Raw genomic sequence first — 27,609 nt, 5'->3', positions numbered from 1 at the left:
AAAGCCTTATCATGTCATTGAGATGTTTCAAAGCGCTTCACAGAATACACTGTAAAGTGAATTGACAATATTTTGGGAGCGAAACACGGCAGCCAAATGTGCACAGCAGCGTCCCACAAACAGTCGTGGATTGAGTGACCAATTTTTTTTTGAAGGGGTTATTGCCACAGGAAAGCGATCCACCAATCGAATAATATCCGGGTTCCTACTTACTGCTTGGTAAACAGAGGTGTGAGGAGTAAAGAAATTTGCCTAAAGTTCTCCCTGCCTGGGAATCAAACTCAGGTCCTCTCTTTTTCGAGGCAAGTGCTCTAACCAATACCCTGCAAGACTAAATGGGACCAAAGTACTGCAATACCCATCCCAACCAACAGAGGCCTGAAGCCATACTGTTGCCAGTAGCTCAATCCTTCCAAAATGTCCCAGTTATGGGTGAGATTCAGTTGTGTCCAGTGTACCACAAGCGAATCTCAACAGGAGAACTTCTCTGTCAAGTGCTCCGGCGTGAAGGGCGCTATGTAAATCCAAGTTGTTGTTGTTGTTGTTGTTGTAGGTGCACAGCCCAAGGAGTAACTGATAAGAACAAATACTGCACTTGACCTTCACCGAAAGGCAAAGAAGCGACTCAATGACAGACGATGAAACTAAGTGGCATCAGTGGATTGATTCACTCCATCACGGAAGACAACTACACAAGAACAATCCCAAATCCTTCCCCGAGCTGAAGTCTTTCACAGAATCTTTCACACAGTGTTTTGTGCTGCTCAGATCAACAACAACAACAATTTACATTTGTAATGTATGTATAACGAGGACTTTGAACTCTAACCTCTGTGAACGCCAAGTTCTGTGCTCAAATCATTAAGTAAATTGCACAAATATGGATCACTGAGAGAGGAAACGGTAAAAGACAAATAAGGAGGTTAGCAGTAAGTTGCTGAAACAGGAAGAATTGAGTTGTGTGATAGAAGTACAAATAATTAATCGTGAAGAAATAATAATAATCCTCGCATTTGATATAGCGCCTTATCACGTCTTCGAGACGTCTCAAAGCGCTTCACAGAATATACTGTAAAGTGTATTGATTGTGTATTGTGTGGGCGAAACACAGCCAAATGTCCAGAACTCACATGCAGGAAACAGGCAAGATGGTGAGGAAGATGTGGAAATAGATGAACTCGTTCAATGGAAGAGCTGGAATGATTCAAATAACGTGGAGATATGGAGTCCTGTAGCTCAGTGGTTAGAGCACTCGCCTCACAAGCGAGAGACCCCAGGTTCGATTCCCGGCAGGGCGAAAACTGAGGCAAGTTTCCTTACTCCACACGCCTCTATCCACCTAGCAGTAAATTAGGAACCCAGTTGTTGGCAAATCACTTTCCGGGGCTAATAATCCCTCGAAAAAAANGAAAGACAATAAATTGGTTAATCAATCCACGACACTGCTGTGCCTAATTGGCTGGTGCCATTTGCCCACAAAATACACAGTCAATTCACTTTATATTATAACAATAATAATCCTTGCATTTGATATAGCGCCTTGTCACATCTTCGAGACGACCCAAAACGCTTCACAGAATACAGTGTAAAGTGAATCGACTGTATATTTGTGGGCGAAACGCGGCAGCTAATTGCGCACAGCAGTGTCCCACACACGGTCATGGATTAAGTGACCAAATTATTGTTATTATTCATTTGATTTTTCTGAAGGATTATTCTCTCCGAAAAAGCGATCCGCTAATTGACTAACAACTGGGTTCTTACTTACTGCTAGTGTGTGTGTGTGTGTGTGTTTGACAGGGAAATTTTGCCCAATGTTTCGCCCTGCCGGGAATCGAACCCAGGACCTCCTGCTTTGCAAAGCGTATGCTGTAACCACTAAGCTACAGAATATATTCCATGAAGCGCCTTGAGGCGTCTCAACAACATGATAAGGCGCTATATCAAATGCAATTATTATTGTCATTATTATGAGGTATTTGCACATGGTGGTTCAGTGGAAGAATTAAGCTCAAGTTCGATTCCCAGCCAATGCAAACACTAAGCTTTCAACAGCGATGGGAACAGTACGATGATTATATCAGGGCTGGCAGGTTACTGCCATCAGGATAATTTGGGGCTTTTTTCACTAGAGAAGAGATATTTAGGGAGGGACCTAATAGAGGTGTATAAAATTATAAAACGGTTTGAGATGAGGTTAACCTAAACAGGCTGTTTCCACTGGTTGGGGAGTCCGTAACCAGGGGACACGAGTATAAGATAGCGACTAGTCAATGTAGAAGAGAATTTAAGAGGAACGCAAGTGAGGATGTGGAACTCGCTGCCTGAAGCATTGGTTGAAACAACTGTCTGAACCAGATAGACAGACCGAGAGAGACAGACAGACAAATAGACAAACACAGAGGCAGGCAGGCGGGTAGACGGACACAGAAAGAGGCAGGCAGGCAGGCAGAGAGCGCGACTGTGAGACAGACAGACAGTCAGGGAGAGTGACTGCGAGGGCCAGACAGAGAGAGTGACTGTGAGAGAGTCAGACAGACACGGAGAGTGAGTGTGAGAGACAGAGAGAGTGATTGACCACATGCTGTGTCCTGGCTGCTGAGGATCAATTTGCTGTCGAGCTGTGTTTGGGAAGAGGGAGGAGACCAGGGTGTAAACAGGTGTAAGATGAGAAGGTCAGGTTAATACGTTTCGTGGCACTAATCAGTCTCTGGTGCTGGGCTGAGCTCACACTCACTCACACTCATTCACACTCACTCACTGACACAGCAACGAGAGGTTTGTTTACATTCGTCAGCTGAGCGGAGAGCCCAGACAATGGAGTCTGTGTCCAACACTGACGTACATCACATCTCAACAGGTTGGTCCAGCTGTATGTGACTGGCAGAGCTGTGTGTGTGTGTGTGTGTGTTTGACAGGGGCAGACGAGTGTGTGTGACAGGCGTAATAATAATAATTAATAATCTTGCATTTGATACAGAGCCTTATCATGTTGTTGAGTCTCAAAGCCCTTCACAGAATACATTGTAAAGTGGATTGATTGTGTATTTGAAATAATAATGATAATCCTTGCATTTGATATAGCGCCATATCACGTTGCCGAGATATTTTGTGAGCAAAACGCGTAGATATGTGTGTGTGGCAGGCACAGAACTGTGGGTGTGAGACCAGCAGAGCTGTGTGTGTGAGTTGCTGTGTGCATGTGTGTGTCTCTATCTCTTTCTCTCTCGCTCTCTCTTGCCTCCGTGACTCTCTCATAATCTCTCTCTCTCAGTCTCTGTGTGGCTGTACCTCCCTCTCTCTCTCTTTCGGCAGTGGCAGATTAATGCTAGGGGCCCGAGTCCAGGGGCCACAGCCAAATATGGGGTTCGTACCAGGCTGGTGGAACCATCGCTCAGTGGGAAGATATGGGTGCCTGATCTGCGGACAGGAAGATGGTGGCAATGCTCTCAAGCTGAGCTGTGTTGCCCACCAGGAAGCTTAACAGGGAGTTCCTGGTACCTACCATCCACTTGATACCTACCTACCATACAGGACTTGTGGACTCCTGTAGTGTAGTGGTTAGAACGCTCGCCTCGGAAGCAAGCGGACCTGGGTTCGATTCCCTGGCAGGGCGAAAAATTGGGCAAATTTCCTTACTCCACACACCTCTGTTTACTTAGCAGTAAGTAGGAACCCGGTGGTTAGTCGATTGGCAGATCGCTTTTCCGGGGGTAATAATCCCTTGAAATGTTTTTTTAAAAAAGATGTGAATTTGAGCACTCAATCCATGACTGTCTGTGCGATAAGTTTCGCCCATAAGCGCGAAATGGGCTGCTGCGTTTTGTCCACAAAATATACAGTCAATTAATTGTACAATATATTCTGTGAAGCGCTTTGAGATGTCTCGAAAATGTGATGAGGCGCTGTATCAAATGCAAGCATTAGCATTATTATTAATAATAATATCTTGTGAGGGTTCAAACCCGCCCTCGTCAGATGTCAGATGTTCTCCTGGGGATTTGCGGGGGAGGTAAAGCAGGGTTTTCTTAGAGCTGAACTGGCTCCAAGATGAACATGGTAATGGCAACTATATCTCTATGTCTCAGTCTCTCTTTCTGTATCTGTCCTCACTCTTCCCATTTCTCTCTCTTTTCTCCTGTCCCTCAGTTGTTGGATGAAATCAATATTTAACAGCTGGAGTCTATCGTATCGGGTGGGGCCGGATACGCCTGATAGTCAGGATTTGTTTATCGCCTGCTATCAGCAACATGTGACGGGAATATTTGCCTTCAATGTTTGCAAACTCGATGGAGTTTTACTCTGTCTCTAACCCGTGTGTTGTAGCTGACCTGGGAGTGTGGACGGAGTCGAGGGGATGCGCTCAGCTGCCTCTGCCCTTCCGTCTACTACGCACTCCTCATCTCCACGTCTTACCCTGGCTCCTACCCCCCCCTCCCTCCACACCTTCGAACCTGTCTCCCACTCCTCTCTCACCACCACTAAAACCCGCATGAAACTGAGCACACCCGCTCCCTCGACCCCATCCCTACCCCTCCCCTTACCTCCCAGCTCAACCTCCTTGCCCCTCTTCTCACAGACATCATGAACCTTTCACTGTCCACTGGTACCGTTCCCTTTAAAAACGGCAGTCATCACTCCTATCCTTAAAAAACCCTTCCTGGACCCATTCCTGCTCTCAAACTACTGCCCCATCACCAACCTCCCCTTCCTCTCCAAGGTCCTGGAACAAGTTGTTGCTTCCCAGCTTTGCTCCTTCCTCTCCCGCCACTCCCTTCTCGAATCCCTCCAATCGGGTTTCCGTGCCGCCCACAACACAGAGACCGCCCCGGTCAAAGTGACAAATGACATTCTGTCGATCTGCGACCAGGGCTCCCTCTGCCTCCTCATCCTCCTCGACCTCACTGCTGCTTGCGACACCACTCTATTCTCATCCACAGTTTCTCCTCTTACCTCAAACTTCATGGCGCTGTCCTTGACTAGTTCAGATCGTACATCTCACACCGCCTCCACTTCATCTCCACAAACGGTTTCTCCTCTAGCCCCCACACTGGCTCTTGCGGCGTTCCTCAGGGCTCTGTCCTTGGTCTCCTCCTCTTCAATATCTATATGCTCCCTCTTGGTGACATCATCCACAGACATGGGGTCAACTTCCACATTTATGCGGATGACACCCAACTCTATTTCTTTGCCTCCACCCTTGACTCCAGGACCACTGCTGTGCTGACAGAATGTATGTCTGACATCAAGTCCTGGATGAGAGGTAACTTTCTTCAGTTGAACGTCAACAAGACCGAGGCTCTCCTGATTGGCTCCCGTCAGCGCCTCCTCACCTCAGGTGCTGACAGTATCACCGTCCATGGTTGCACACTGCACCTTGCTAAACCAGTCCAGAACCTGAATGTTTTATTTGACCCTCAACTATCCTTTCTACCCCACATCCATGCCATGCCCTGCTCTGCCTTCCCCCACCTCTGTAACATTACTCGGCTCTGCCACTGTCTCACACCGCAGGCCTCCAAAACCCTCATACCTGCATTCATACCATTGAGCCTTGACTATGCAAACTCTTTGCTTGTCGGCCTCCCCAACTCCTCCCTCCATAGGTTGCAGATCATCCAGAACTCTGCAGCCCGTGTTCTCTCCCGCACCAGGCTCTGTGACCCTATCACTCCCATCCTCATCTGACTCTACTGGCCTCCCATCACTCAGCGGATACAGTTCAAGATCCTGGCCCTCACCTTCAAAGCCCTCCATGGCCTTGCTCCCCACTACCTCTGTGATCTCCTAAATTCCTACCATTCTGCTTGCTCCCTCTACTCAGCGGGCTCCGGCCTGCTTCACGTCCCCCGCCTCGCCCACCCACCATTGGCAGGCAGGCCTTCTGCCACTCTGCCCCTACCCTCTGGAACTCCATCCCACAGTCTAACCACCTCACCCCCTCCCTTGCCTCCTTTAAGACCCATCTCAAGACCATCCGCTTTGACCATGCTTTCGAACAATCTGCTTCCCCCCTGCCCTCCACCCTCCCCAATCCGACCCCCAGCTTGGGTCCGAAACACTGACTGTTCAGCCGCTTGGGACACCCTCCCAATGTGAAAGGCGCCATACAAATGTAATTTTGTTGTTGTTGTAGAAGGCACTTTACTCTGTCCCTAATCTGTACTGTGGACCGAGAGTGTGGACCAACAGTGTAGAGGGAGCTTTACTCTGTTTTTAGCCCATGCTGTCACTGACCTGATTCCTCCGTAACACCTTACCGTCATAACATCAAACTGTTTTTAAATGAGTCCAGTGTCCTGGCTTCAATGACTATTCTTGGCAATTTGTTCCATTCGTGAGTTACCCATTGGGTAAAGAAACACTTCTTGGTTTCTGTCCTGAAATTGATCTTTGCAACTCTAAACCTGTGTCCTCTTGTTCTACTATCTTGATGCATCCTAAAGTATTCATCTAGGTTTTACTTTTCAATCCATTTAAACGTAGTACACCTATACGGGGTCCTCTCTGAGATATCTTCTCTCAAGACTGAAGATCTCTACCTTGTCTAATCATCATTTACCTGGAAGTGTGGACGGACAATGTAGAGGGAGCTTTGCTCTGTCTCTAACCTATGCTCTCACTAACGTGGGAGCGTGGATGGACAGTGTGGAGACTGATCGATTCTCTCTCTGATTTGACAGGTGAGAAGGTGACGGAGATGCAGAAGAAGTTGTTTGAAAACTGGATGAATACTCGCCTGAGAAGGGTGAGTGTTAGCTGATGTGGGGGTGGACAGCGATCTCTGAAGCCTCGCCATATTGATGGGCCACATTGCAGAGATTTTTCACAATCACGTGAAAACACACACACATATACACACACTCACCAGTCAGGGTAACAGTCATCCTGTACAGTAACTTACTCTGTGTGTGGCTGTCCTGTGTATGTAACTGTGTGTATGTGGGGCTGGTGTGTGTGTGGGACTGGTGTGTGTAACTGGCCTGTGAGAGTGTGTGTGTGTGACTGGTGCGTGTGTGTATATGTGTGTGTGTGTGTAACTGTGTGTTTGTGTCTGGCCTGTGTGTGTAATTGGCCTGTGTGTGTGTGCGCGTGCGTGTATCGGGCCTGTGACTGTGTGTAACTACCCTGTTTGTGTGTATGTACGTGTGGCCGGCCTGTGTGTATGTAACTGTGTGTATGTGACTGGTGTGTGTGTGACTGTCCTGTGATGACCTGCTCTCTCTGTCTTTGGTGATAGAGTGGAGCCAAGGATCGAGTTGGGGACCTGTTTGGAGATACCCAGGAGGGGCAACTCCTCATCCTACTACTGGAAGCAATAACGGGAGACCAGCTGGTGAGCTCACTGAGTGGGGGGTTGTGGTGAACGGGGGCTGGGGCTTGCTGGGGGGGCAGACCTGGCATTCGCTGGGGGCATGTGGGGGGGGGCACGGCTGTGGGCAGTGGGGTGGGTGGAGAAGTCATGACTGAGGAGGTGATTGTGAGGCACGGATGTGGGTTGCTTGTCCTGCTCTGGCCCTCGTCCTGTGTATGACACATCGCTCCGAGACGCAGTCTGGCGTGAAGGGCGCTATATAAATGCAAGTTGTGTTCTATTCCAGCCCCGAGTCACCGGCCTGTGGTGGGTCCTCACACTGGTGACGTACTGGAGGCGAAAGTGGAACCTGGAGATTGTCCTGCACTATCTGGAAAGCCACAGGGTAAAGCTGTCCTGAGACACAGCACACGGCAGGGACACTGACCAATACAGCGCTCAGAAATCATACACTGTATACAGACCTCATACACTGTGTACAGACCTCATACACTGTGTACAGACATCATACACTGTGTACAGACATCATACACTGTGTACAGACATCATACACTGTGTACAGATATCATACACTGTGTACAGACCTCATACACTGTATACAGACTTCATACACTGTGTACAGACTTCATACACTGCGTACAGACCTCATACACTGTGTACAGACTTCATACACTGCGTACAGACTTCATACACTCTGTACAGACCTCATACACTCTGTACAGACCTCATACACTGTGTACAGACCTCATACACTGTGTACAGATATCATACACTGTGTACAGACATCATACACTGTGTACAGATATCATACACTGTGTACAGACCTCATACACTGTATACAGACTTCATACACTGCGTACAGACTTCATACACTGCGTACAGACCTCATACACTGTGTACAGACTTCATACACTGTGTACAGACTTCATACACTGTGTACAGATATCATACACTGTGTACAGACCTCATACACTGTGTACAGACCTCATACACTGTGTACAGACCTCATACACAGCAAATAAAAAACATACACAATGCTCAGAAAAAAAATACAGAGTGTTCAAAAATCATATATATACCCAGGTTCAATTCCCAGGCAGGGCGAAACCTTATTGCTCAACACGCCTTTGCTTACCGAGGAGCAAGTAGGAACACAGTTGTTAGTTGATGGATCACTTTCCGGAATTAATAATGCCCTCAAAAAAAAAATTAATAATAATTTGGTCACTCAATCCACGCCTGTTTGTGGGACACTCTTGTGTGCAATTGGCTGCCGCGTTTCACCCACAAAATACACAGACGATTCACTTTACAGCGTATCCTGTGAAGCACTTTGAGACGTCTCAAAGACATGATGAGGCACTGTATCAAATACAAGGATTATTATTATTATTATATAACATACAGAAATCGTTCATACTGTACAGAAATCATATGCAACATCTGCTGATCATCATGTGTGCCGGGAACAATGCGGCTGATTTTGCCTCTGAGCGTGTCGGTACAGGAATATTCACTGTCCTCACTGTCTCCCAGTGAGCAGCCCTGCCACAGTGACACCAGCTAATGGCTTGTTTCTCTCCCAGGTGCGTGTGGACATGGTCAATGTGCACACTCTGATCAACGCAGACCCCACAGAGATTCTCCGACTCACGTCAGTGCTCGTCTCTCACTATGAGGTAAGTGTCCACACTGCCTGGGCACAGTGTATATCTCACTGACCCTCACAGTGTATATCTCATACTGCTTGACTGTTCTGTGTGCTTTGATTTCAGCGCCTTGGGACGTCCTCCCGACGTGAAAGGCGCTCAATAAATGGAATCTTGTTGTTGTTGTTGATTGTGTCTGCACCCTACACTATCCGTGGGCTGTGACTGTGTATATACTGTCCGTGTGCTGTGACTGTGTATATACTGTCCATGTGCTGGGGCTGTGTGTATACTGTCTGTGCTGTGACTGTGTGTATACCGTCCGTATGCTGTGACTGTGTAGATACAGTCCATGTGCTGTGACTGTTATATACTGTCGGTGTGCTCTGACTGTGTGTATACTGTCCGTGTGCTGTGACTGTGGCTGTGTGTATACTGTCCGTGTGCTGTGACTGTGTGTATACTTTCTGTGTGCTGTGACTGAGACTGTGTCTGTAGGTGGGAACGAGGTGCAGTGAGCTGCTGACAAGGATCCACTGTGTGCGGAGCTGGTTAGAGACACTCCATCTGACCCGTGACAGCAATCTGAAGGTCAGCTCTCTGTCCCTCCAGATCTCTCTCTCTCCCCAGATCTCTCTCTCCCTCCAGATCGCCTTCTCTCCAGGTCTCTTTCTCTTTCTCTCTCCCATCATTCTCTCTGTCTCCATCTCTCTCTCTCTCCATCTCTCTCTCTCCATATCTCTCCCAGTTAAGTAATCCTCTCCTCTTCACTATCCATATGCACCCACTCGGTGACATCATCCGCAGACGTGGGTTCACTCACGTCCAACATGATATTGTAAGTGTGACCACGGTTGTGTTCTGCGTGACGGTGCATGTTTAACCGGGTGATGGTGCGTGTGTGTCCCGCGTGACAGTGTGCGTGTCTTGCGTGACAGTTGGTGTGCTATGTGTCCTCCCTAGGGGCTCCGCGGGGAGCTCTGGCAGCACAGGGCGAGTCTGGAAGCGGATCGACGGGAGGCTGGGGAGACCCTGCAATCCTTCAACATGGCCAGAGGCGTGGGGGACCTGCCGGAGCTCGCCAGCGCTCTGAACACGCTACAGCACAAGCACCACCTCACACGTCTGTACCTGGACATGTGAGCAAGCAGCGACACATGATCGGTGGGGGGGTGGGGGGGAGGAACTATGGGAATTAAAGGGTGATAAGACAGGAATTAAAGGAACAACCAGGTGGGAATTAAAGGTCAGGAATGAGAAAGGGCAGACATGCAAGAATTAAACAGACATCCCTTTAATAATACTAATAACCTTTGCGTTTAGTTTAGTTCCTTTCTTGTCAGGAGGACGTCCCGAAGCACTATTTTATCTGAGGGATTGTTGGTCAGGGACCAGGGAGGTGGAAACTTCCTTCTCTTTTCAAATAGAGCCATCAGATCTTTAACGTGGGGGCTTGAACCCACAACCTTCTGACTCAGAGGCGAGAGCGCGAGCCCTGAGCCAGCCTGACGCACACGGGTGACAGTTGGCAATTAAAGGGACGTTGAGGTGGCAATTAAATGGGGGGCAAATGGGAATTACACTGACAGTCAGTGAGAAATTAATGGGAAGGCCAGGCAAGTATTAAAGGAATTAAAAGGGCGGACAGCCAGGAATGAAAGGGGTGGCCAGGGGAAGATTAATATAGACCATGACAATATAGACCATGACAATATAGACCATGACAATATAGACCATGACAATATAGATCATGACAATATAGATCATGACAATATAGACCATGACAATATAGACCATGACAATATAGATCATGACAATATAGACCATGACAATATAGATCATGACAGGCTGTTTCAATTTGTCCATAATAGTAGAACCACGGCCTGCGATTGAAGAGGGTAAATTCAGAACAAATCTACACAAACACTATTTCAATGAGCGAATAGTGAACCTGTGGAACAGGCTCCCTAGGGAGACGGTTGAAACAGGAAGCATTGATTCTTTCAAACACAGATTAGATAGTTTTTTTAAGAGATAACATTATGGGATATAGTACATAGATGGAAGGCGAACTAGATGTACCTTGGTCTTTTTTTTGTCTAGCATTTCTTGTGTTCTTATGGGAATAAATGAGCAGCCAGGCAGGTATTAAAGGGACCGTGAAGTGTGAATTAAAGTGGCGGAGAGGTGGTTTGTGTCTCATGGTCTCTGACCCTCTCAGGCTGAATGTGATTGAAGCCGCCCTGAGCCACGTACCCACAGCCTGGGACTGTCTGCGTTGTTACGAGCAACACCTCAGGGAACGCAGGAGCCGAGCACTGAGCTCAGGCACAGCCATAGATGCCCTCAGACAGGATCTGAAGGTGTGTCCTTTACACAGACATACACACTCACTCACTCACTTACATTGACCACACTAACAATCACTCACTCACTTACATAGGCAATCAATCACTCACTCACTCACTCACTCACTCACTTACATTGACCACACTGGCAATCACTCACTCACATAGGCAATCAATCACTCACTCACTCACATAGGCAATCAATCACTCACTCACTCACTCACTTACATTGACCACACTGGCAATCACTCACTCACATAGGCAATCAATCACTCACTCACTCACATAGACAATTGATCACTCACTCATTCACTTACTCACACTCATTCACTTTGATATTCACTAACACGCATTTACTCACCATCACTCACTCTCATTGACTTACTCACACATCCTCTCGCTCACCCTCTCGCTGACACACTCACACACTTACCCTCACTCCCACTCACTTACACACTTTCTCAATCACTCTCATTACTTTCAAAAGGGAACTCAATGAATACTTAAAAAAGATGTAAAGAACAGGGGTACGGGGATGGGGAGAGGGCAGGTAAACAGGACTGAAAGGATTGCTCTGTAAGAGACAGCACAGACATGCCGGGCAGAATGGGCTCCTTCTGTGTGTAAATCTCTATGGTTCTGTGGTTCTCCCACACTGACATTCACTCACATATTCACTCACATTCTCACAATCACTCACACACTCATATTCCATCACACTGACTCACCAACACTGTCACGCTCACTCCCACTCAGTCACACACTTTTTCTCACTCTCACTCATGCGCTCGCAAGCTCGCCAACGTTCTCACACTCACCCATTCACATGCTCACACTCACACACTCAATGACGCTCACTCACACTATCTCACTCTCACACAATCTCTCTCTCCTCTCTCTCTTACGCTCTCACTCTATCTCAGTCTCACACGATCTCTCTCTCTCTCTCTCTCCCTCTCTCTCTTGCAGTATCTACACATGGATCTCGATGACCAGAGGGAATGTTTCTGGGAGTTGGAGGAGAGCTTGTCTGAGGTGACAGCTCTCAGTGAGCAGCTGAGGAAGAGCAACCAATCATGCAGCACAAACCTGACCCAGTACAACCAGAGCATCCAGAGCATCATCCAACAGCAACAGGCCGTGCACTGCCAGATAGACCACAGGTGAGATACTCCATCTGAGATATATCAGCAACAACACCTTGCATTCATATAGCGTCCCTCACACAGGGTAGCATCCCAGACCCCAGGTGAGAGACTTGGAGACAGATAGCCGGTGAGAGATGAGAGACGCAGAGTGATGATGTTCTGTGCTCCCAGGTTGCTTGTGTTAATGGGGGTCCGCCGGAGGTTGAAGGGGTTCCGAGCAATGTACGAGCAGTTGATGGCCTGTCAGGCGGGTGGAGACACTGCGAGACACGAGAACGGAGTCAATAACACAAAGGTAACAGAGCCCAGAGCAGAAACTAGCAGACGGCAGATGTAGGGGGAACGGTAATCAGTAAACTGGGAGAACTGTTACCACTGTAACAAGGGGAGGGGGAGAGTGGGGCCTGTACCAAGATTTAGGAGTGAGGCCTGCCACCCCCATCCTCGCCCGGCTCCAATGGTTCCCCATCCCCAGAGGATAGAGTTCAAAATCTTTGTCCTCGCCTTCAAAACCCTCCAGCCTTGCTCCTCTCTACCTCTGTGACCTGCTAACTCCATATCAATCTGTCCGCTCCCGTCCCCTCTCCGGCCCACCCCACCATCAGCAGTCGGACCTTCAGCCTCTCTTCTCCCACCCTTTGGAACTCCATCACACAGTCCGTTTGCCTTCTCCAAGGTCCAGCTCAAGATCTTCCTCTTCGATCCCGCCTTCGGTCACCCTCCACCCCTCCTGATCCCAACCCCCAGCTCAGGTCCAAATCCCTGATTGTCCAGTGCCTTGGGATGTCCTCCCGAGGTGAAAGGCCCTGTACACATGTAACTTGTTGTTATCTTTCTCTGGCAGAGCGCTGGGTGGATGGCCCAACTGATGGAGCAGTACCGGATTCATGCAGTACAGTACATGGAGGCTTGCAAGGTGAGACACAGGCCCCACTGAGAGACACAGGCAGCACTGGGAGGTGCGGGGGGGGACATGGACAGCACTGGGCAGGGGGGAAGGGGATGTCGGTCACACTATGGAGCGGGGGATTCGACTCCCCAATACTGTGTTGTATGTTCCCATGTCTGCCCCGTGCGTTGACCATGTGCTTGTTGCCAGGAGTACGAGCTGCAGACGGAATTGTTTAACCGTGCGGTGGGTGTGGGAGTGGAGTTGGCGGAGGAGGAGCCGGGCTCAGTGTGTGCCGATATAATCCAGCAGGTAACTGGTTAGTACACGCGTGCGATCACTAACTCAGCCCGTGTAACACTGAGGTTGTGGCCGGTGCCAGGGAATAGCCATCTGATGTGCATCCCCTATCCTATCCTGTTAGTACATGGTGTCCACCAAAGTCCTGTCACCCCCCATGTGTCGCCTATTTCTACAGTGCACTGACCAACAACTGAAACGTGCGAAAGAACAATGATAATTGTACATAGAAATACTTCAGTACAAGCGGTTAAGTATATCAGAGATGTTCAGAGGTTGGGTGGGTGTGAGCGCCATGAATCTGGGCCAGTGTGTTGTGTATATTGGGCTGCGTGTACGCGGGACCGGGTGTTCGCAGAGTGGTTGTACCTGGTGCAGGATTTACTCGGAATGATGTGTACATTATGTGGGATGAAATGACATGGTGTGTATGTACGCAGGCCCTGGAGTACACGGAGCGTTGTGTTCGCAGAGCACAGCTCATCATCACAGGATGATTGTTCGTGGGACGCAGGGCAGGTTGTATGTGGGGCTGTGTATATATGTGGGGCAAAGGTGTAAGCGGGCTGGGGGGCGTTTTCAGGGCAGAATGTACACGGGGAGAGGTGTACGTGAGGTAAGGTGTACACATTAAGACACTCCAGTGCAGCGCTGGGGGTGTGCTGAACTGGAGGTGGTGTCCTGCCCAACAATCCCCCGAATAACAATGGGTCACTTACTCCACGGCTGTTCGTGGGACACTGCTGTGCGCAATTGGCTGCCGCGTTTCGCCCGCAAAATACTGTCCACAGTCAATACACTTCACAGTATATCCTGTGAGACATCCCGACGCCACGATAACAAATGCAAGGATCGTTATTATTATTATTATGATTATTATTGTGGTTATGATTATGATTTTATAATTATTATTGCGCTGACTCTCTGCCGTCCTCTGTTACAGACTCTCGCTGTGTGTGGTGTGCTGAACAGCCATCGCCATGGAATTGGTCACCGCTCGGAGACCGAGACGTTGCTGACCCCGAGTGCGCGGGAGCCGGGCCTGGGGTCGGCGGTGGCACAGTCCGGGAGCGAGCTGAGCGGGACAGGCTGCGTGGCAGGGGTCCTGCACGAGGGCTTGGGGGAGACTCTGGGTGTGTACGCAGCCCAGCGCCGAGGCTTGTGAGACCCGCCATCGCTCTGGCCCTGCTGGAGGCCCAGGCGGCCACTGGGGGCCTGATGGAGCCCGGGAAGACCGACCGTTTGAGGGTAGACGAGGCAGTGAGGCGGGGGATGGTGGGCCCTGAGTTACACGATGCCCTCCTCTCCGCTGAGCGGGCGGTGACCGGCTACAAGGACCCTTACACCGGCCGCCTCGTGCCCTTGTTCCAGGCCATGAAAAAACAGTTGATTGTGGCTGACTACGCCACCCGTCTCCTGGAGGCTCAGCTCTCCACCGGGGGCATAGTGGACCCCGAGCACCGACACCGCCTGCCCCTGGAGGTGGCCTATCAGCGTGGCTGCCTGGACAAGGAGACACAGCGGCTGCTGACAGACCCCATCGCGGGGGTGAAGGGCTTCTCCGACCCCAACACTGAGGAGCGGCTGAGCTACAGGCAGCTGCTGGGCCAGTGTAGGCCGGGGCCTGGCCCTGGGCTGCTCCTCCTGCCCCTCAGTCAAGACAGGCCCTCGTTCCGTGGCCTGAGACGAAGGGTGACGGTGGAAGAGCTACTGGAGGCCCAGGTGATCGGGGCAGACACGGCCGAGGAGCTAGAGAGTGGCCACACCACCCCCCAGGAGGTAAGCGAGGCATCAAGGCCTACCTGCGAGGTTCAGGCTGCGTGGCTGGCCTGTACCTGGAGGCCAAGCGCAGGCCTCTGTCCATCTACCAGGCCATGAATGAGGGCCTGGTGCTGCCTGGCACAGGCCTGCTCCTACTCGAGGCCCAAGCTGCTACGGGCTTCATTGTGGAGCCACGACAGGGCCTGGAGCTGACGGTGGAGGCCGCTGTGCAGCTCAGCGTCGTGGGGCCCGAGCTCCAGGCCAAGCTGTTGGCAGCCGAAAGGGCGGTAACTGGCTACAAGGACCCCTACACTGGTCGCCTTTTCTCCCTCTTCCAGGCCCTGAGTTACGGCCTGATAATGCGTTCGCACGCTGTCCGCCTGCTCCAGGCCCAGCTGGCCACCGGAGGCATCATCGACCCCGAGCACAGTCACCGGCTGCCACTGGCGGTGGCCTTCAGCCGGGGTCTGCTGGACGAGGACATGCACCAGAGCCTGACCCAGCCCGGCAGCCAGGCCCGAGGCTTCTTCCATCCCGGCACCGGCGACAACCTCACCTACCAGCAACTGCTGCAGAGCTGTGTGTCCGACCCTAACACCGGGTTCCTGCTCCTGCCACTGGGTACTGGCCAGGCCGAAGCCTCTCCTCGTATAGCCAGGCCAAGGCCTCCCACCCCCTCATAGGAACACAGGCACAGGAGGAGGCCATTCTACTAGATCATGGCTGATCTGCACCTCAATTCTAATTACCAGCTTTAGCCCCATATCCCTTGCTCCCCTGACCAACAGAAATCCACCTCAGCCTTGGAAATGTGAACTCATGCAGCCTCCACAGTCTTTTAGGGGAAAGAGTTTCAGATTTCCACCACCCTCACGCAGCCAGGTGTGGGGTAAGGCAGGGTGTGGGGGTTTGGGGTGGGGTGGGGGCGGTTGAGGTTTGGCGGTTGCGATGGGCTGTGGGTTGGGGCTGGGGCTCAGGCAGGCTCTGTGAGTTTGTACATTTTTTTTTGTCTGATCAATAAATGTTTTTTCATGCCAGTGAACTTATGGGCCATTTACACCTGATCCGGATCCCGGGCGGAGCAGTGTTGTGACATTCAATATGACTTACACGAAGTACAAGTTACAGGCAAACTGTATAAATCGTATAAAATCCGATTTAATCAATAATCTACACGGCACATTCTTAGTTCAATGCGGCCCAATACGTACGCATATGGTGATGGATCGACACTATGCTTCCCACGATTCAATGCATTTTGACCCGTTACTGCATGCACACCTACCGCCAAGCATGTTGGAATCACATTGAACAACAACAACAACGACAATATTAATTTTGTATAGCGCCTTTCACATCGGGAGGGAATCCCAAGGCGCTGGATGGTCAGTGTTTCGGACCCGAGCTGGCGGTCGGGTTGGGGAGGATGGAGGACAGGTGGGGAAGGAGGGTGATCGAAGGCACGGTCGAAGAGACAGGTCTAGAAGGAGGCAAGGGAGGGGGTGAGGTGGAGGGACTGTGGGATGGTGAACCAGAGGGTGGGGGCAGAGTGGCTGAAGGCCCGCCAGCCAATGGTGAGGCAGGCGAGGCAGGGACGTGAAGCAGGCCGGAGCCCGCTGAGCGGAGGGAGCGGGCAGGTTGGTAGGGGGTTTAGGAGGTCGCAGAGGTAGGGGGGAGCAAGGCCATGGAGGGCTTTGAAGGTGAGGATCTTGAACTGTATCTTCTGTGTGGATGGGAAGCCAGTGGAGTCGGGGGGGGATGGAGTTGATAGAGTCATGGAGTCTGGTGGGGGAGAGAACACGGGCTACGGAGTTCTGGATGATCTGCAGCCTATGGAGGGAGGAACTGGGGAGGCTGACAAGCAGATAGTTTGCATAGTCAAGCCTGGATGTTATGAATGCGTATACGAGGGTCTCGGCAGCCTGCGGTGTGAGACAATGGCGGAGCCGGGCGATGTTTTGGAGGTGGGGGAAGGCAGAGCGGGTCATGGTATGGATGTGGGGTAAAAACTACAGTTGAGGGTCAAACAAGACCCCAAGGTCTCTGGACTGGCTCGGTGAGGTGGAGTAGGCATCCTTGGATGGCGATGCTGCCAGTGTCTGAGGCAAAGGAAAATGTCATTCTTCTGCCCATGCGTCGACGGATCAAGACGTTTCCCACGGATTCAATGCGACTGGTAAGGGAGGGTAGGGGAGTGGTGTGATGAGTTAGGAGGTGGTTAATACGAGTAGTGCAAAGAAATCTGAGTGTTTTTGATAAGGAACTGAATGGGAATCGGGTGAACGTACAATACGACTCGGGCGATTATAGGTTTTATATAAAGATAGGCCTTGCGTGAGGTTTACTGTAATTCTACTCAGGTCACGTTACTGGTGACAAGAGGGTGGTCAGGTCAGGCAGATGTCACAGGCGAGTCGTCAGTCGGTCAATCAATTACCACTCACACGTGGACAGTCAGTCAGTCGCCTGTTGCGGGCAAATCATCAGTCGGTTGCAGTACAAATGTGGACAGTCCATCAATCACCGATCACAGGCGGCTGGTTAGTCGGTCGCTGGTCGCAACCAGATGTGCTGTCTCTGCTCTGAGCATCTTCAGCCTCCAGCACCACTGACCGGTCAACATCTGTGTGTCAGAGAAAGAAATCAGCCACAGTCAACATCCCTTATACCTTTCCTCCTTCAAGGCCGGTCTCAAGACCTTTCTCTTTGACCGTGCCTTCAGCTCCCCTCTCGACTCTCTACCCCCTCCTCGCTCCCTCCCTTCTCTCCCCTCACCCTGACCATTTCCCCCCTGTTCGGGTCCTTACCCAACTGTACAGCGCCTTGGGACGTCCTCCCGACGTGCAAGGCGCTCTATAAATGGAATCTTGTTGTTGTTGTTGTTGTCACGCCATACTCACTCACCAGAGGCTGCCAGGCGGCAGGTAGAGGCAGTGCACACCTTGAACTCAGCCTCCTCCAACGCAAAGGAATTCCTGGACTGAGGATGGGATTGGGAACGATCTCCAGATCGGCTTCTCCGGACAACAGACTGAAAGACAAACAGAGGCTGAGGACCACCTCCCTGCCGTCAACCCTGACCTAAGAATGTGGCTGGATGGTGCAGAGGAAGCTTTCGTCCGCCTCTAACCCCTACCAGACTATTCTCCTTCAGGAAAGTAAGCGAGGTCTCCTCGGGCCTAAGCTCCAAGGTGACGTGTTTGAATGTCGGAATCGAGCCAGTCCTCTGCGGAGGTCTAGCTCCTGAGCCAGGCCGTATTCAGGGCACTGCTCGTCACAGCACAGCCAGCCTGACTCGTCAGATGGACTTGGAAGGGCAGACCAGTCACTGGGGTCAGGGAATCCTCCCACTCAGCTTCTGTTAACCTGCAAGCCAAAGCCCCAATGGGTAGCATGATCCAAGATGGACCGGTGGCTCAGCTCAAAGGAGAACCTATTTACCCGCCCTCCCCCCCAGGAGGGTAAGGTTTGAGTGAGGTGATGGTGGACAGTGATACAGACAGTGACGGAGTCTTTGAGAAGCAGTGATGTGACAGAGATGGAGACTGAGGGAGACTGACTCCACAAGTGATTGTGATGAGTTACAAGGACAGATATGGCGTCCTGTAGCTCAGTGGCCAGAGCACTCGCCTCGCAAGCGAGAGGACCCAGGTTCGATTCCTGGGCAGGACGACACCTTGGACAAGTTTCCTGACTCCTCACGCTTCTGTTTACCTGGCAGTAAATGGAAACCCGGTTGTTAGTCGATTGACGGATCGCTTTCCGGGGCTAATAATCCCACCAAAATAAAGAAAGAAATAAATAATAATAATTTGATTACTCAATCCACGGCTGTGTGCGGGACGCTGCTGTGCGCAATTGGCTGCCGCGTTTCGCCCACAAAATACGCAGTCAATTCACTTTGCAGTGTATCCTGTGAAGCGCTTTGAGACGTCTCGAAGACGTGATAAGGCGCTGTGTCAAATGCGAGGATTATTAGCGACGTGGGCAGACAGTGATGGTGATGAGTTAGTGACAGCGATTACCTTCCTGGCCCGCGGACTGCTGGGGGCAGACATGCAGCTGCTGGTGGTCCTGACGGAGTTCCAGGTGGGCGGCGAAGCTGCGACTTGGCTTGTGGGGGTCCCGTGGCCCTCGGGCGTCAGGTATCGCTCCTTCAGCTTAATGTTGGTGCGTCCCTTCACTGTCCCAGAGCAGAGAGAGGTTACACGGCCTAATCCCAGTGCAGATCCCGTCTGACCTATGATCTCAGTGCTGGTTAGGTCTGTTCCCTGACCCCAGAGGTTGCCTGATAACCGCGAGCTCAACCCCCTCCCCTCACCCTCTCCCCTCCCCCACCCCCACCGCACCCTGACCCACCTCTACACGGGTCGTTCTTCACCAGGAACTCATCGAGCGCGCTCCAGCCCCCGCCCACTCGCACCATCACCGTACAGCGCAACACCCGAACCATCCTCATCCTCTGGGAGTTCCCGAACTGCGGAGAGAAGCACAGCTCAGCGAGCGAATACCTTCTACACACCACACCACCCCCCCCCCCCCCCACCCCCACCAAAAAAAAGGGGAAAGAGAGAGAGAGAGAGAGAGAAACAGCTACCCCCCCCCCCCCCCCAGGTGAGAGACAGAGACACTCCGCACACCAACACCAGGGGAGAGGAAGATACCCCCAGAGCAACTTGACCCATTACAAGTCAGAAAGCAGTCAACAACAACAACAACAACTTGGATTTATATAGCGCCCTCCACGCCGGACGGCGTCTCAGAGCACTTAAAGTCAAGTCAAGTCTCCTCCTGGTGGGTTAGGGCTGCCTTTTTATCCCCTCCCCCACACATTCACACGGCACACACAAACACACATGGCACACACACACACAAGGCCTACACATGGTGCACACACAGCACACACACACACGGCACACGTGGCACACACACAGCACACACACACACGCACGGCACACATGGCACACACATGCACAGCACACAAACATGGCACACACACACATGTATTGCACACATGCATGGCACACACACATGGCATACACACATGCATGGCACATACACATGCACAGCACACACACGAACCACACACACATTACACACATGGTACACACACAGCACACACACACACATACATGCACGACATACACACACACACAGCACATACATGGCAAACACACACACAGCACACACACGGCACACACATGGCATACACACACATGGCACACATATGGCACACACACACAAAACAACTCTTACCCGGTATCTGTTGGCACTGATCCGTTCGACCAGGAACCTCTTCACACAGTTACACTGAGCCACCTGACGACTGACCTGAGGAGAGAGTGACCGTCAGTGCGAGTGTGTCAGTAAATCACACTCACTCTGTGTGAGTGTGTGCCCCACTGCTTCCCCTCTTTAAGATCACAACTGGAAACGGTGCTTACAGTCACCTCCTCCCTCCCCCCGGCTCGGCATCAGGCTCCGCCACTGTTAAGCCCTGCCTGTGTGAAGGGCACTATATAAATGTTGTTATTGCTGCTGTTGGTCACTGCCCTCTAACCTCGTCGTGGATGGTGTGGGAGTCTCGGAGACGCAGGGCATCTCGGCTCGGGTGCAGGACGCTGGTGAAATCCCAGTAGTCAATGAAGCCGTCAGCGTTCAGGTCAAACACGTCAGCCACCACAGCCATCTCCAGGGAGTTAGTTGGAAATTCTGTTGAGGAGCGGAGAGAACAATGCAGATCAGAACATCGGAGAGAGTCCGGATAATAATAATAATCTTTGCATTTGATGTAGTGCCTTATCACATCTTCGAGACGTCTCAAAGCGCTTCAGAGAATATACTGTAAAGTGAATTGACTGTATATTTGTGGGCGAAACACAGCAGACAATTGCGCGCAGCAGTGTCCCACAAACAGTCGTGGATGGAAGTGACCAATTTTATTTTTATTACTATTTAAAAAAAACAGTGGGACACCGACTGGAGGTCAACAGATTGTTGGAGGTCAGTGTCGGTGACAGTGTCGGGCTGACAGTGTTGGGGTGACAGTGTTGGGGTGACGGTGTGGGGGTGACAGTGTGGGGGTGACAGTGTGGGGGTGACAGTGTGGGGGTGACAGTGTGGGGGTGACAGTGTGGGGGTGACAGTGTGGGGTGACAGCGTGGGGGTGACAGTGTGGGGGTGACAGCGTGGGGGTGACAGCGTGGGGGTGACAGTGTGGGGTGACAGTGTGGGGGTGACAGTGTGGGGGTGACAGTGTGGGGGTGACAGTGTGGGGGTGACAGTGTGGGGGTGACAGCGTGGGGGTGACAGTGTGGGGGTGACAGTGTGGGGGTGACAGTGTGGGGGTGACAGTGTCGGGGTGACAGTGTCGGGGTGACAGTGTCGGGGTGACAGGGACACTGACTGGAGGTGAGCACATTGTGGATGAAGTGCTCTCTGGAGACCAGACCGCGCTGCTCGCGGTCGATGGAGCGGAACACGTCCAGCAGACGGCACTTCCTGTCTGCGATCCACTGCATGTAACGACACCGCCACGAGGAGAAGTCAAAGTGCTCGAAGTCAGCCCGCTGCAAGAGAGAGTGAGTGTGAGCAGGTGTGCAAAAGCCAGGAGGGGAGCAAAGGCGTCTTGGCTCGTGCGGAGTTGGTGTGAGTAGCCGTACGACAGCACGTGCAGAAGCGAGTGTGTCATGTATGATTGGAGCGAGTGTGAACAGATGTGCAGCGGCACGCGGGGAGCAAGTACGTCACGGAAAGTGAGTGTGAGCAGGTGTGTAAGGGTATGTGGGGAGTAAGTATGAACAGTTTTACAATATCACGTGGGGAGCGAGTGTGTCACGCGTGTGGGGAGCCAGTGTGAGCAGGTGTGTAAGTGAGCGTATCACGACATGCGGGGACTGAGCGTGACCCAAGTGTGAGCGGTTGTGTAATGGCACGTGGAGATTGATTGTGAGTGAGTGTGAGGCAGGGAGTGGGGTGGGCAGTGAGCATGAGGGAGGGAGTGGGGTGGGGAGTGAGTGTGAGGGAGGGAATGGGGTGGGGAGTGAGTGTGAGGGAGGGAATGGGGTGGGGAGTGAGTGTGAGAGAGTGGAGTAGGGAGTGAGTGTGAGGGAGTGGGGTGGGGAGTGAGTGTGAGGGAGGGAGTGGGGAGTGAGTGTGAGGGAGGAGTGGAGTGGAGGGAGGGAGGTGGGGAGGGTGGGGGAGTGAGTGTGAGGGAGGAGTGGGGAGTGAGTGTGAGGGAGTGAGTGTGAGGGAGGGAATGGGGTGGGGAGTGAGTGTGAGGGAGGGAGTGGGGAGTGAGTGTGAGGGAGGGAGTGAGTGTGAAGGAGTGAGTGGGGGTGGAAAGCGAGTGTGAGGGAGTGAGTGGGGTGTAGAGTGATAGCGGGAGGGGGCAGACTGACCTCTTGTAGCCTCTCCCATTGCTCCTGTAGCCTCTCCTCTCTGTCCAGGGCCCGCAGCCACAGCTGATGCCAGGCTGTGAGGAGACGAGAGCCAGGGCCGCTGCCCGCCTCGGGGGGCACGGGTGTGGGCACCTTCCTGCCATCAGGACTGGCACAAACACCCGCTGTCTCTGCCAGAAAACACAAAGGGACCTTCGTCACACCCTCAGCTGCCGTCGGCTTCGTGTTAAGGCATCACCACGCTTAAGAGTAGCCAAACCCAGTTGAGAATGTCACCCACCGGTGGGGGTTGGGGGGTGGGGGGGGTGAGAGAGTGGTGACGGAGCTGGGAGCGAGGGGGTAACAACGACAACGACTTATATTTATATCGCGCCGCTCTCGCCGGGCAGTGTCCCAGAGCGCTTGACTGTTTCGCAGCACAACCCCAAGCCGGGGAGCAGCGGGCAGGTGACCCTCAGGGGTGAGGCGTGACTGAGCTGGGGAGTGAGCCAGGAGTGAGCTGGGAGTGAGGGGTCAGCTGGTGCCGGTGGCTGGGGGCGGGGTGGGGGGGGTCTCACTTACTGCTGCTGCCACGCTGAGCTCGGGACGCTGTCTGACCGCTGCTCGCTCTCCCCGGTTGGGTCTCAACCTCTTTTTCCACCTCCGATTTCTTCCTCATCAGCTCATCCAGGAATTCCTGTGAGAGGAAAACGGGTGAGAGTCAGCGTCTGTGTCTGTCTGTGGTGTCGGTGGGTGTCTGCATCAATCTGTGTCGGTCTGTGTTGGTGTGTCTCTGTGTCAGCCCTGTACCCGTCTCTGACTGTATCAGTGTGTGTCTGTGAGAATCTGTTGTCAGTCTATGTCTGTAACACGTTATGTCTTTTCCGTCTGTGTCACTCTGTGTCTGTTTGCGGTGCCAGGGCTGGTGTTGGTGCTGTGCCAGGGCTGGTGTTGGTGCGGTGCCAGGGCTGGTGCTTGTGCTGTACCAGGGCTGGTATTTAATCTGTGCCAGGGCTGGTGTTGGTGCTGTGCCAGGGCTGATATTTAGTCTGTGCCAGGGCTGATATTTAATCTGTGCCAGGGGTAGCCGGGACATGATAGATTCTCACCGTGTGCTCTGTAATGCGCTCCTCCAGCTGTGTGGTGTGTTCGGGGGGAGGGTCCTGGTCCCTGAAGTTCAGCTTCTCGTTGGCGTCTCTAATCCAGTCTCTCAGTCGCTGCTGCTCTCGCTCTGCACTCACCCTCAGCAGCAAACTCTGGATCCACTCCCCCTGCACCTCCGCCCAGACCTCCACCTACAGCACAGAGAGCGACAGGGAGTCACAGGCTCGCCACGCTTATACCCTGCCATGTTGGTGCCATGTCAATATACAACAACAACAGCTTGCACTTAACAGTGACGGAGCCTGACTCCGAGCCCGGGGGAGCGGGGGGAGGTGACCGTAAGCACGGTCTAAAAGGAAGGTTTTCAGGTGGGACATGAAAGAGGGGAGAGAGGGGAGGGATTGAGGCGGAGGGATTGAGCGAGAATGTTCCAGAGTTTTGGGGCATATTGGCTGAAAGCGCGACCTCCGATGGTGGAGATGAGGGTGCGAGGGCCGAGCAGGAGGCCGGTGCCAGTTGAGCGGAGGTACCAGGTGGTGGATTGGGGAGTGAGGAGGTCGGAGAGGTCGGGAGGTGCCGGAGAGTGAAGGGATTTGAATACGAGTGTGAGGATCTTGAAGTCGATCCGTTCGGTGATGGGGAGCCAGTGGAGTCTGGGCCGGGACTGGTGAGACGTGGGTACGGAGTTCAGTCCGGGTCAGTATGCGGGCAGCAATATTCTGAATGAAATACGGACTGACACAAACAAGGGATGTACCGTGCTTCAGATGAGACTTTTCGCCCTCAAATAAATAGTCAATCCACTTTTCAGTCTATTTTGTGAAGCGCTTTGAGACGTGATAAGGCACAAAATTAAAGGCAAGAATGATATTAATATAATTATTATTAATATGTCAGTCCATATTGGTGCCTTGTCCATGAGATCGCCGTAGCGGGTCAGTGTTTGTGCTGATGGCATGACGGCACAATGTTGATGGCATGTTGGCACCGTGTTGTTTGTGGGTTCGTGCTGTGTAGATGACAGGTCGGTGTATGGCAGTGCCATGTTGATAATAATGTAAAAATAATAATCTTTCCATTCAATGTAGCACACCTGGCAGGTCAGGAGGACATCCTAAAGCGCTTCATAGGATGTACGACAAAGTGACAAGAAGTGACAAACTGCCATGGAATGAGTGAACAATGTTATCTGTTGGACAGGACACCAAGAAAAACCAGGCAGATGGGATCTTGGTTTAACTTCTCATCTGAAAGACGACACCTCCAACATTGCAACACACCCCCAGCGCTTCACTGTGATTCCAGATGTGAACCCACAATCTCCTGACTCAGAGGTGAGAGCTCTACCGAATTAGGCAGCCAGATACTCACCAACGGCGTGTCAGTGCCATGTTGATGACGTGTTGGTGCCATATCGTTGGTGTGTCAGTGCCGTGTTGATGCCATTTTGGAGCTGTGTTAGAGGCGTGTCAGTGTCACGTCGACCGCATGTCAGTGCCATGTTGATGGCATGTCAGTAACGTGTTGAGGGTGTGTGGGTGCTGTGTTGATGGCATGTCAGTGGCGTGTTGATGGCACGTCGGTGGCGTGTTGATGGCATGTTGGTGGTGTATTGGTGCCGTGTTGATAGTGTGGATGCCGTGTTGGTTCTGTGTTGATCGTGTCTTGGTGCCGTGTTGATGGCATGTCAGTGGCGTGTTGATGATGTGTTGGTGCCGTGTTGATAATATGTTGGTACCGGGCAGCACGGCTCCCCCAGAACTCTCACCTCCTTGTAGCGAGTGCGGATGATGTTGATGGAGGTGCGGAGATCAGAGGTTGAGTTGGGGGCACACGAGAGCAGCATGGCTTCCCCCAGAGACACAATGGCCCCCAACTCCTGCCGGCGACAACACAGGGACTGCACAAACTCCTGTAAATAACCAGCGCCTCACCGTCAATCTCCATTACTCACCGTTACTCACCGTCACTCACCCTCATTCACCGTCACTCATACAATACCTGGTGTATATAGTACCTGGTGATGGGTGTGTACTGTGTTTGGTGTATACAGTACCTGGTGTGAGTGTGTACAGCACCTTTGGGACGTCCTCCCAACGTGAAAGGCGCTCTATAAATGTAATTTAGTTGTTGTTGTTGTTGTTGTTGTTGTTGTAGCACCTGGTGGTTGCACACCTAAGTACGAAGAGGTCATGGACTCCCTTATCTCTAAAATTGACAACATCCACCTGGCAGCTTCTTCCCTCTGCCCCGTGTCGCCTACCACCACCCCCATTCCGTCTCCCTCACCCACCCCGCCCTCAGCTCCTACCACGGCCCCCATCCTACATTCATTTGCCCCCATCTCTCCTTCCTCCCTCTCATCCACCATCACCACAATGAAACCCACCACCTGCTGCCTCGACCCCCTCCCCACCCAACTGCTGATCACTCAGCTCCCCCTCCTCCTCCCACTGCTGGCAGACACTATTAACCAGTCTCTCTCCTCAGGATCAGTCCCTCTCCCCCTCAAAACCACGGTTCTCACCCCCCTCCTTAAAAAAACCTACCCTCGCCCCCTCCAACCTCGGCCACTCCTGCCCTATCTCAAACCTGCCCTTCCTTGCCAAAGCCCTGGAACCCGTTGTTGCCAACCAACTTCGCGCACATCTCTCCCTCCACACCCGACTCGAACCCCTCCAGTCTGGTTTCCGCCCTGCCCAACATACAGAGACAGCGCTCGTGAAGGTCACAAACGATATCCTCTCTGTCTGTGACCAGGGCTCCCTCTGCCTCCTCGGACCTCTCCACCGCGTTCGACACAGTGGATCACGCCATCCTCCTCCACCTGCTGTCCTCCATCATCCACCTCAGTGGGACCGCACTCGCCTGGTTCGAGTCCTACCTCACAAACCGCCAGCAGTACATTTCTGCAAATGGTTTTTCTTCACGCTGCCACCCGGTCACCTGCGAGGTACCCCAAGGATCCATCCTTGGCCCCCTTCTCTTCCTCATCTATATGCTCCCTCTCGGTGATGTCATCCGCAGACACGGTGTTAACTTCCTCATTAATGCGGATGACACTCAGGTCTACTTTTCCACCTCCAGCTGCGACCCCCAGTCCCCTGATGTTCTGTCAGCTTGTCCCTGACCAGCACCGCTTTCTTCCACCTCTGCCACGTTGCCCGTCTCCGACAATACCTCACCCCAAAAGCTGCCGAAACCCTTGTCCATGCCTTTGTCACCTCCCGGCTGGACTACTCTAACCCCTTCCTCGCCGTCTCCCCTCCTCCACTATTCACAAAATTCAGCTCATTCAAAACTCCGCCGCCCACACTCTCACCCGCACCAAACTCCACACCCCGATTACTCCAGTCCTGACCAAACTCCACTGGCTCCTGTCACAGAGCGGATCCACTTCAAGATCCTCTCTCTAGTGTTTAAATCCCTCCATTCCTTGGTCACCCCCCATCTCTCTAACCTCCTCTCTCCCCACAGCAGTACTCACTGCCTCCTCTCTACTGGGTCCGGTCTCTTCCGTGTCCCCCGATTCCTCCGCTCCACCATCGGCGGCCGTGGCTTTAGCCACTACGCCCTGAAACTTTGGAGCTCGGTCCCTCAACCCCTTTTCCTCGCCCCTCCTTCCCCATCCTCAGGTCGCACCTGACGACCTTCCTTTTCGACCACGTCTATGGTCACCTTCCCCCTCCCCCTGGCTCGGCATTACGCTCTACCCT

The 27,609-nt window shown here is 52.3% G+C and overlaps 3 protein-coding genes and 1 non-coding gene across 4 annotated transcripts; 3 read left to right on the top strand and 1 right to left on the bottom strand.

The window, feature by feature from the left end:
• The first annotated feature begins 2,564 nt into the window (after positions 1-2,564).
• LOC103179734 lies at positions 2,565-14,830 on the top strand. Its single transcript, XM_007895130.2, has 13 exons — positions 2,565-2,860; positions 6,684-6,748; positions 7,241-7,336; positions 7,602-7,700; positions 8,902-8,994; positions 9,463-9,555; positions 9,928-10,103; positions 11,186-11,327; positions 12,282-12,475; positions 12,632-12,755; positions 13,305-13,376; positions 13,560-13,661; positions 14,593-14,830. The coding sequence occupies exons 1-13, from the start codon at positions 2,818-2,820 to the stop codon at positions 14,812-14,814; spliced, it is 1,521 nt and encodes a 506-aa protein (XP_007893321.2). The 5' UTR covers positions 2,565-2,817; the 3' UTR covers positions 14,815-14,830.
• Positions 14,831-14,867: 37 nt separating this feature from the next.
• On the top strand, positions 14,868-16,099 carry LOC121848090 (plectin-like). The gene is given in 2 exon segments (XM_042331702.1): positions 14,868-15,435; positions 15,438-16,099. Coding segments are annotated over 2 exon segments (1,224 nt in total). The 3' UTR covers positions 16,094-16,099.
• A 1,827-nt stretch (positions 16,100-17,926) lies between these two features.
• LOC103179735 (microtubule-actin cross-linking factor 1-like) lies at positions 17,927-22,953 on the bottom strand. The gene is made up of 8 exons (XM_042331701.1): positions 22,807-22,953; positions 21,817-21,979; positions 20,971-21,122; positions 20,667-20,741; positions 19,770-19,887; positions 19,436-19,593; positions 18,315-18,441; positions 17,927-18,033 (listed from the first exon to the last, which is right to left on the bottom strand). Exons 1-8 carry the CDS (start codon positions 22,951-22,953, stop codon positions 17,927-17,929), a joined length of 1,047 nt encoding a protein of 348 aa, XP_042187635.1.
• On the top strand, positions 19,010-19,083 carry trnaa-cgc. Its single transcript has one exon. It is a non-coding gene; the product is annotated as a tRNA-Ala (tRNA).
• Positions 22,954-27,609: the final 4,656 nt, after the last annotated feature.

This window comes from Callorhinchus milii, unplaced genomic scaffold (genome assembly GCF_018977255.1).
Source record: "Callorhinchus milii isolate IMCB2004 unplaced genomic scaffold, IMCB_Cmil_1.0 Scaffold2, whole genome shotgun sequence".
NCBI classification, from domain to species: domain Eukaryota; kingdom Metazoa; phylum Chordata; class Chondrichthyes; order Chimaeriformes; family Callorhinchidae; genus Callorhinchus; species Callorhinchus milii.
The sequence above is the reverse complement of the archived record's forward strand: the minus strand, read 5'-3'. Positions and strand labels throughout refer to the sequence as shown.

What these genes read in the sequence shown, in the direction of transcription:
- LOC103179734 (XM_007895130.2), top strand. Translation starts at nt 2,818, where the DNA reads ATGGAGTCTGTGTCCAACACTGACGTACATCACATCTCAACAG. An exon ending in ACACGTCTGTACCTGGACAT is followed by an intron (nt 10,104 to 11,185) that starts GTGAGCAAGCAG and finishes TGACCCTCTCAG; the next exon opens with GCTGAATGTGATTGAAGCCG. An exon ending in AGTACATGGAGGCTTGCAAG is followed by an intron (nt 13,377 to 13,559) that starts GTGAGACACAGG and finishes GCTTGTTGCCAG; the next exon opens with GAGTACGAGCTGCAGACGGA.
- LOC103179735 (XM_042331701.1), bottom strand. Translation starts at nt 22,953, where the DNA reads ATGGCAGGAAGGTGCCCACACCCGTGCCCCCCGAGGCGGGCAGCGGCC. An exon ending in GAAGAACGACCCGTGTAGAG is followed by an intron (nt 19,594 to 19,769) that starts GTGGGTCAGGGT and finishes GCTCTGGGACAG; the next exon opens with TGAAGGGACGCACCAACATT. An exon ending in GCAGTCCGCGGGCCAGGAAG is followed by an intron (nt 18,442 to 19,435) that starts GTAATCGCTGTC and finishes TTTGTCTTTCAG; the next exon opens with TCTGTTGTCCGGAGAAGCCG.